Below are 9,115 nucleotides of genomic sequence, written 5' to 3' on the forward strand. Positions count from 1 at the left end.
ACTAACAACCTCCACGATTACAATTTTTATCACTTGCGACTTCATTTTTCCCACAAGCAAATGGATGTTTCATGTTTCAAAAAAAAAAAAAATTCTCCATAAAATAATACAATATTAGGTAAACAGTTTGAATAAAAAAGCTAATGCATTCTTTAATTTTTAAATAAAAAAATTAAATCAAAGGCCTAATCCTAATTTCTTTGGTGTTTATGAGGCCTGTTGGACTATATTAATCTAGCTGACATATGGGCTCATGTAGTGTACTGATCAAGCCCAGCTTAATGGGCTTTTTCCAAACATTTTGAGTAAAACCAGATTTTGAGTTTTTTTTTTTTAATAATTAGGGTAAACTGTAATTTAATTATTGAGATTTGATAAAATTCATAATTTAGTTTTTGTATTCTTAAAATTAAAAAAAATTAGTCTTTAAAATTTAATAAAATTTACAATTTAGTAATGTTAAAATTTTAATTAAATTATCATTAATTCTAACAAAAATAATCAAAATACCTTTAATTATATTTTCAATCTAAAATAATTTAATTTTAAGATTTTATTTTATTAGTAATTTAATTCCTAAAATTTGCTTAAACTTATAAATCAATCTCTGTAATTTTAAAACTAATCAACTTAGTTCTTAACATTTTAATAAACATATAAGTTAGACTATACCGTTAGAATTATTGTTGATTTTCTATTAAATTTAATCAAATACCAAAATGTTTTTAACTATATTTTCAATATGAAAACAATTTAATCTTTGAAGATTTATTTCCATAGCAATTTGCTTCTATATTATTTTTTCATATGTAACAATATAATATAATGTATGAAAATATTATAAATTGACATATATATATATATATATATATATATATAATTAAAATAATAATGACATAAATAAAATTTAACAAAATTGTAAAGGCTTAGTTATAAATAATTATAATATTTAAGGATCAATTCGTAAAATATATAGATGATTTTGCAATTAAATTAAATTTTTAAGAATTTTAAAGTAATTAATTTATATTTTAATAATTTAAATATAAAAATTTTTAATTTAATGGACCCGCATTTAAAAATATAAAAATTAAATTATTAATAAAATAAAATATCAAAGATAAATTATTAAGAAAATAAAACTTAAGGATTAAATTGTTTTTATATAAAAATAAAGATAATAATATTTTTTTCACTTTTGTTAAAATTAACAATAATTTAATGAAATTCTGATGGTATGGATTAAGTTGTAGATTTTAATAAATTTTTAGAATTAAATTATTTAATTTTAAAAATACCAATACTAAACTATAGATTTTATCGATCCTCATATATTAAATTATAGTTTATCCTTATAATTCACATATAAGTTTTTGTATTTAAAAAAAAAAATAAAAAAAAAGTTTTTAAAGAGAAAACTTATTTAATCCATTAATTTTAGGGATTAAAAAATTGAAAATTTCTAAAAGTTATTAATTTTTTTAAATATAAATTTATAATTTTAAACTATTAAAAAAAATCTCCATCAATCATAACGTTAAATTTAATTTGTGAAGCTTGAGATTAGCTCAACCTCAAGAAAAAAATGAAGAAGAGTAGAAAAGATGAACACATATATATGGAAAAGACTTGGTCCTGGAGACCTTCAACGCTTCCAGAATGTATCCAAAGACTAATCTAATGGTTGCAGTGGTTGCAGAGTTGCCGCGTAAAACATGTCAATGTCAAACCACCAAAAACAAAACAAGTTGACAATCAATGGGAACGCAAAATATGCCTACTGCCCACTGCATGCCATAAGCCTGTTAGCTCTTTTCTCATTCCCATCAAATATGCTTTTACACTATTATTTTGATGTATTTTATTGAATAATTGTGTAAAAGAAGAACGTTGGCGGAACGCAGAATGGGTTGAATTTGGAGATTCAAAGAGGTTGGGTGCACTGCCTGACCCTCACCAGGTCTCGCCGGCCTTAGGCTATGAATTGACTATTGAAAAGAAGTTAGTTACTTGAAATGATAAGTAGCCATTTTTTTAAGCAAGAAAAATCAAAGCAGTCAGGAAGTGCCCTTTTCAATTTTTTTACTCAATTCTTCCTTTGATTCATGCGGTTTAAGCAATTAAGTTTTATGTTAGGAGCATCTTAGGTGGATGAACAGGGATGATAATGAATAAAATATTCATAAAAATCATTCTGCTAGAATTTAAATTTATTAATATTTTTACATATCTTATATAGTGTAAGGGCAAAACACCTTATTATATTTCGATCCATAATTAAAAGTTAGATCTGATCATACATCAATTTTTGATTCAATTTTAAATTGAAATTATTGGCTCAGATAATTTCACAGTTTGAATTGATTTTGGTTTAAATAATTTAGATTTGAAATGATTTTAGTTTAATATGATTTTAATAAGATTCATGATATTATTAAATTATAATAATTTTTTAAATATTTTTTTATTTAATTTTTAATACAAAATAATTAAAGAAATCTAAATATAAATTTAACCCAATATAAATTTAAAAAAGAAAAAAAAAACTAATTTTTTAATCGAACTAATTTTAGTTCAAGTTCAAGAAAGGAACCATAACTGGCCCTCTATACCTTGAATCTAAATCAATTTATGAATTGAAATTAGAAATGACAATAGATATGATACTTAAGAAAATCATCCTATTTGAATTTGAACTCAATTAATATTTAAAAAATGCGAACATCTCCCAATCTCATTTAATTTTATATATTTTAAATAATAATTTACATAAAATTTATTTTTATTAATATTTATATTTTAAAAGTTAATAATTTTATAAAATATTTAAATTTTATTTTATTTAAAATAAAAATATAAAATTTATAAATATTATTATAAAAATATATAATTTATATTTAATTAAATATTTATATATAAATTTAAGAAATTAATATTCACACAATATTAATTTCTTAAATTTAAATTTAATTATATAACACTTAAATTCATTTCGGTAGAATTCATCGAATTAGATATAAAAAAGAAAAAAAAAAAACCGTTTTCATACTAACAACCATTTTCTGTTCCGTCGCAGCAATGTAATAAATTCTTCTCTCTCTCTGCCGAAACGCGTAACAAAGATTTTCTCACTCTAAGAAAGAAAAAGGGCGAAGAATTATCCTCTCTCTCTCCACCCTTTCACACGGTCCTGCAGTATGATTACACTGAAGAGAATTACTTTTCTGGTACCATTAAATTTAACATGAGCATTCCAACTTTGCAATACACTCACGCTCACATTGTCCTTAAATTTCTTTTAAAGCAATGCAAATTCTTTTTTATTTATTTTTAATCAAATTGTCCAAGTGGGTAGTCTACGTTCGCCCTTTTGACATTGAAAGTTGAAAGTTGAAAGTTGAAACAAACCCTCTAAGCCTCATCTTCCATTTTCAGAAATTATTAATATAATCACTGGAACTTTTTGGGTTTCGGTTGCCTATAAAAGGTGGACTCTGTTTTCTTTTTCCCCAATACAAGGTTCGTGTATCCTGTGTGTTGTATCTTTTCGGCTTTCTTTTGTTTGCAGAGAGTGGTGCTGGGTAGGGAAGTAGAGAGAAAGTTTTGTGCTTTAATGGCGAGTACAATGGTAAATGGTGGTCACTCAGTGGAGGAGGAGGAGAAGAAGAATGTTACTGTGGGTGGAGGTGTTGAGGACTTGTATGGTGAGGATAGTGCCACGGAAGATCAGCTTATCACTCCGTGGACTGTCTCTGTTGCCAGGTGAAATGGGTTTCTTTTTTCAATCTAAGCCCATTTCTATAATTTTCTGTCTTGTTTTTAGTCACATTATGTGTTTTTGAGATTTTGTTAACGTGGGTTTTGTTTGGTATCATCTAAAGTTATGATCTTTTTGCTCTTCATGTTTCTAATTTTGTCATATTGTTTACTCTTCATGTTTCTAACTTTGTCATATTGTTTTTCTTTTTTCTTTTTAATTTTTGACTCCTTGAGCTTTACTAATATTTAGAGGCTACACGCAATATTGAAGTTTGAGTCTTTTGTATATCCTAAATCTAAATTATTTTTATGATTTTCTGTCCAAATTGTGTTTTGGAAACAAAATTCGTATTAAAATATTTCTATTTCTAGTCAATTTTGCTGCTAAGTAAATAAATTGCACCACAAAGTAATTAATATAATTTTTATTAGATATATTATTTAACTTTTGGTTATAAAATTTCTGTCTTCCATGGGGCTACAGAGAATGGGGCAATTGTTATTTGAAGGTGTGTAGATCTGGGAAATGGCACCAGAATTATGTATGTTCGTGCTAGTTTCTTTAAGTTCTTATTTTAATTATTAAATTTTTGGATCAAAAAAGACGGGCACAAACATAAATGCCTCTTCTAATTTCATAACTCAAGCCTACATATTGATGAATTAAGTTTTCATTATCTTGGATCTTTACTTTATAGCCTTGCCCAAGCCTTCTTGCTAGACGGTAGTTTTGCTGATCGATTCATACTTTGCAGAATTTGAATTATATATTTGTTAGTCTTATAATTTTGTGTTCTGTTACAGTGGGTATACTTTGTTGCGGGACCCACACCACAACAAGGGGCTTGCTTTCACTGAGAAAGAGAAGGATGCTCATTACTTGCGAGGCCTTCTGCCTCCAGCAATTTTCACTCAGGAGCTTCAGGTTAGCTTGAATGACATTCTCACAATTCAAGCCCATATATTTACTGCAATAACTCCCAGATTAGGTGTTTGTTGCTTACTTCTATATGACATTGGAGAATAGGAGAAAAAGTTGATGAACATTCTGAGACAGTACAAAGTTCCCCTGCAACGATACATGGCTATGATGGATCTTCAGGTACTTTTATGTTGATCATAACTCTATGTTGGTAATGGTAATATAGTTGTTCTGCCTTATTAGTTGAATACATTGTATGTTTTACAGGAGAGGAATGAAAAACTATTTTATAAGCTTCTGATTGAAAATGTTGAGGAACTGCTGCCAGTTGTGTATACTCCCACAGTTGGTGAGGCTTGCCAGAAATATGGTAGCATTTTCAGGCGACCTCAGGGTCTCTACATCAGCTTGAAAGAGAAGTATGACTATCTAATATCTTCCATTGATCATGTCCAAAATCTAAATTTTATATTATACAAGAAGATACTGACTAGTGGAATTTTTTTTAGGGGCAAGATTCTTGAAGTATTGAAGAACTGGCCAGAGAGAAATATACAGGTTATTGTTGTTACTGATGGTGAGCGTATTTTGGGACTTGGAGATCTTGGCTGCCAGGTAATAATGCCTGGATCTGTTCTCTTTAAGATAATATATTTGCGATGAATTCATGAGTAAAATGCACAAGTCTCTGTCTATCTCTCAAGAGTTGAATTATTTATTAATATAATTTTCACATTTCTCAGGGAATGGGGATTCCTGTAGGAAAACTCTCTTTGTACACTGCACTAGGAGGATTACGTCCCTCAGCTGTAAGCTTTACTATGATCTCAAGCTCTTATTGTTACTTGTTACATTACTTCTACCTTCTGTTGTCATTTTTCACCATTAGTATTAGAGTAAAATCTAGGAATGAAAAATCATTTGTAACAAATGGATATATCTGTTCGTCAGATATGGCTCAGTAACCTTCCACGTTGGACTTTGATGAGTCAAGTAAATTGCAATTGCAGCAATGAATATAATTCTTTGCTAGTTTAGTTACTGAAATTTTCCAGTTTTTGTTTAATATTTGCAGTGCTTGCCTGTTACCATTGATGTTGGCACAAACAATGAGCAGTTGTTGAATGACGAGTTCTACATTGGTCTGAAACAAAAGAGGGCAACTGGAAAGGTTTAATGATATTTCTTTTTCCTCCTCTTTTCAACTTCTTGTGATGCCAGCACACACGAAACCTGAATATTTAATTCTGAATGGTTCATTTGTTTTTCTGCTTTTAGGAATATGCTGAACTTCTAGACGAGTTCATGACTGCAGTCAAGCAGAACTATGGGGAGAAAGTCCTCGTACAGGTAAGTTATCAATTGCAATATGCCATTTGCAAGTTACTTATTTTTTGAGCTTTGGACACTTGAATCTGATCTCCAAATAATGAAAATATTCTTCTCAGTTTGAAGATTTTGCAAATCACAATGCATTTGAGCTACTGACGAAATACAGCCCAACTCATCTTGTTTTCAATGATGATATACAGGTAAAATGTTGTAATTATTTTTTTTAATAATCCATGCTATCTTCAATGGAATTTCTCTTATTGTCAATTATCTCATTATTACAGGGTACAGCATCTGTGGTGCTAGCAGGACTTCTTGCAGCTCTGAATTTAGTTGGTGGAACCTTGGCTGATCATAAATTCTTATTCCTGGGTGCTGGAGAGGTGAGCCTCAACACTATATGTCTTGAAAGCATTTTTTCTTCATTTTTTCTATAGATAAATGGCTAAGCATTCTTAGTTGTTTACCAGTGTAGTTGTGTCTTTTGATCCTCGAACTCAACAGGGTTTGCCTACCTTGACTTTCACCTCATTCAAAAGCATTTTCTCCAAGCCCTCTTCCCTCCATTGCCCCCTCTTTCCCAAAAACATTTACACCCCCACGATCATCATCTAGATGGCTAAGCTTCCATTCTAAATTTTGAGCTTTATTTGCCTGGCATCTAAGCATTGGGAAGTACGCATGCATATAGATATTTGGTTCTCTTATTTCTCACTTTTTATCATTTCGGTGTTGCAGGCTGGAACTGGTATAGCTGAGCTTATAGCTCTTGAGATATCAAAACAGGTACCGAGTTACTATTTTTATCTATTAAATATTCTGCAATTCAATTCCTTATGCTAATATCATGATTAATCATTAATCCCATAAATTTTCTTCAGATTAAAGGTCCAATTGAAGAGACCCGCAAGAAGATTTGGCTTGTGGACTCAAAGGTAGTCTTGATGCTTGCTACTGGGAAAAATATATACATTTTGCTGAATATTTTGCCTTAAATAAATTTTCTTTGTTGACATTTGATGTTGTTGACTGCAGGGACTGATTGTTAGCTCTCGTAAAGAGTCACTTCAGCACTTCAAGAAGCCTTGGGCACATGAGCATGAACCTGTCAAGGGACTTTTGGATGCTGTTAAGGTGTGAAAATTGTCTTATATTATGAGATAACTCTTTCAAAGCATTTTCCTCACAATTCTGATTTCTCAGGCAATCAAGCCAACAGTATTGATCGGATCATCTGGAGTTGGAAAAACATTCACAAAGGAGGTGGTTGAGGCCATGGCATCCTTCAACGAGGTTCTTTCTCTCTCTAACAAACATATGCACAAATACTTGCATACATTTGCACATGCATACAACAAAGTCATATTGTTGGCTGACCGAAACAACTTATCTATCACTGGCATGCAGAAACCACTAATTCTTGCCCTCTCCAATCCTACATCACAATCTGAGTGTACAGCTGAAGAAGCTTATACATGGAGTAAGGTAAACCAAAAATTTCCCTTCAAATATTTGCTTAAGCTGCTGTGATATCTCACCTCAAGTGTATAGGTGATGCGGCTTGACAGACTAGTAAAGTTTTGCCATCAACTTGAGTGTTTTCCTTGTCAACCTAGCAGGGTCGTGCTATCTTTGCTAGTGGAAGTCCGTTTGACCCTGTTGAATACAATGGGAAAGTTTTTGTGCCTGGCCAGGTTTAACCTTTTTCTGAAGTGTATTTACACCGGAAATTAGTCAATTACTCTTCAAACTGGAAATTCACTGTAATAATGTTGTTCAGGCAAACAATGCTTACATATTCCCTGGATTTGGCTTGGGGTTGATCATGTCTGGTGCAATTCGTGTGCATGATGACTTGCTTTTGGCAGCCTGTAAGTCGACGAACTGATGGAGTTATATTTTCATGTTCACAATGCTTTCAGTTGAAGTGAAATTTGTCTAATCTCTGGATCAGTATTGGATTTTGCCTCTTCCCCCGCGTTAGCGCAAACACACACACACATACATGTTTTCCCTGAAAATCCATGCTTGGCAGCTCCTTATTAGTACTAAAAAGGGATTGTTCTTAAACTTTGTATTACTCTCTCTGCATTAATAAAAAGATCGAACTGTTTAACCAATTTCGTCTTGCAACAGCCGAAGCTTTGGCCGCACAAGTAAAACAGGAAAACTTTGACAAGGGACTAATTTACCCTCCATTTTCCAACATCCGGAAAATTTCAGCCTACATTGCTGCTAAAGTTGCTGCCAAAGCATATGAACTTGGTGAGTTTCTTTTTTGGTTGTATATCTTCCTTTTGCATGCAATGGTTTGTATGATCCACCAACTTACCCAACTTAAATATCTCATAGGTTTGTCATCTCGTCTCCCACGTCCAAAGGATCTTGTCCAGCATGCAGAGAGCTGCATGTACAGCCCAGTCTACCGATGCTACCGTTAAATCTGCAGTGTAGTTTTGCACACTTTGTAGCCTGCAATGTGCTTTAAGCCTTTCTCTTCTCATTTCTGTTTGAATTTTTTTACCATTTTTACAAATTTTCGTAGTGACTGGATTGTAATTCAGTCGACTATCAATTATTAATTTCAGTTCTTAGCCAGTAAAATTTTGGCATTACTATCAGAGCTCGAGTTCCCTTTCCCTTATTCCCTGAGAATGTTGTCAATTTCTTTTTAATTCCTCTTCAATGATTTATAATATTCATTTATCAGAATAAATTTTATAATAGTATGTGATTAAATATTTATCAATTTTACCATTGGCACTGACTCTATAATCACAACTTTTGCTTTTGTTTGCACTGTTGTTGCGTTCATTGTTGCCCAATGTTAACCCATTCTTTCTACTATCACCCGCAACTGAAGTAAATATAAAATTAAAATTCTCACCTATATTACATAAATATTTAATTTTTTTTAATATCATCACATGACATTAAAAGAAAAATTTTACCGTATAGCCATACGACCGGTTATGTTATATGGTAGTGAGTGTTGGGCACTGAAAGAGTCGTATGCATCTAAGATAAGAGTAAGGTGGATGGTGGCCATACTAGATTAGATGAAGTAAGTAATGAGAGTATTAGAAAAAGTAGGGTGGTGCC

At 31.1% G+C, this 9,115-nt stretch overlaps 1 protein-coding gene across 1 annotated transcript; it reads left to right on the plus strand.

Moving 5' to 3' along the window:
• The first annotated feature begins 3,363 nt into the window (after window positions 1–3,363).
• Window positions 3,364–8,737, plus strand: LOC110670261 (NADP-dependent malic enzyme). Its single transcript, XM_021832241.2, has 19 exons — window positions 3,364–3,762; window positions 4,564–4,684; window positions 4,787–4,861; window positions 4,949–5,100; window positions 5,191–5,296; window positions 5,425–5,490; window positions 5,757–5,852; window positions 5,960–6,031; window positions 6,130–6,213; window positions 6,298–6,396; window positions 6,752–6,799; window positions 6,895–6,948; window positions 7,049–7,147; window positions 7,217–7,306; window positions 7,421–7,498; window positions 7,633–7,707; window positions 7,794–7,884; window positions 8,150–8,278; window positions 8,366–8,737. Exons 1-19 carry the CDS (start codon window positions 3,614–3,616, stop codon window positions 8,452–8,454), a joined length of 1,773 nt encoding a protein of 590 aa, XP_021687933.2. The 5' UTR covers window positions 3,364–3,613; the 3' UTR covers window positions 8,455–8,737.
• The last annotated feature ends 378 nt before the right edge of the window (window positions 8,738–9,115 follow it).

This window comes from Hevea brasiliensis, chromosome 11, assembly GCF_030052815.1.
Source record: "Hevea brasiliensis isolate MT/VB/25A 57/8 chromosome 11, ASM3005281v1, whole genome shotgun sequence".
Lineage (NCBI taxonomy): Eukaryota > Viridiplantae > Streptophyta > Magnoliopsida > Malpighiales > Euphorbiaceae > Hevea > Hevea brasiliensis.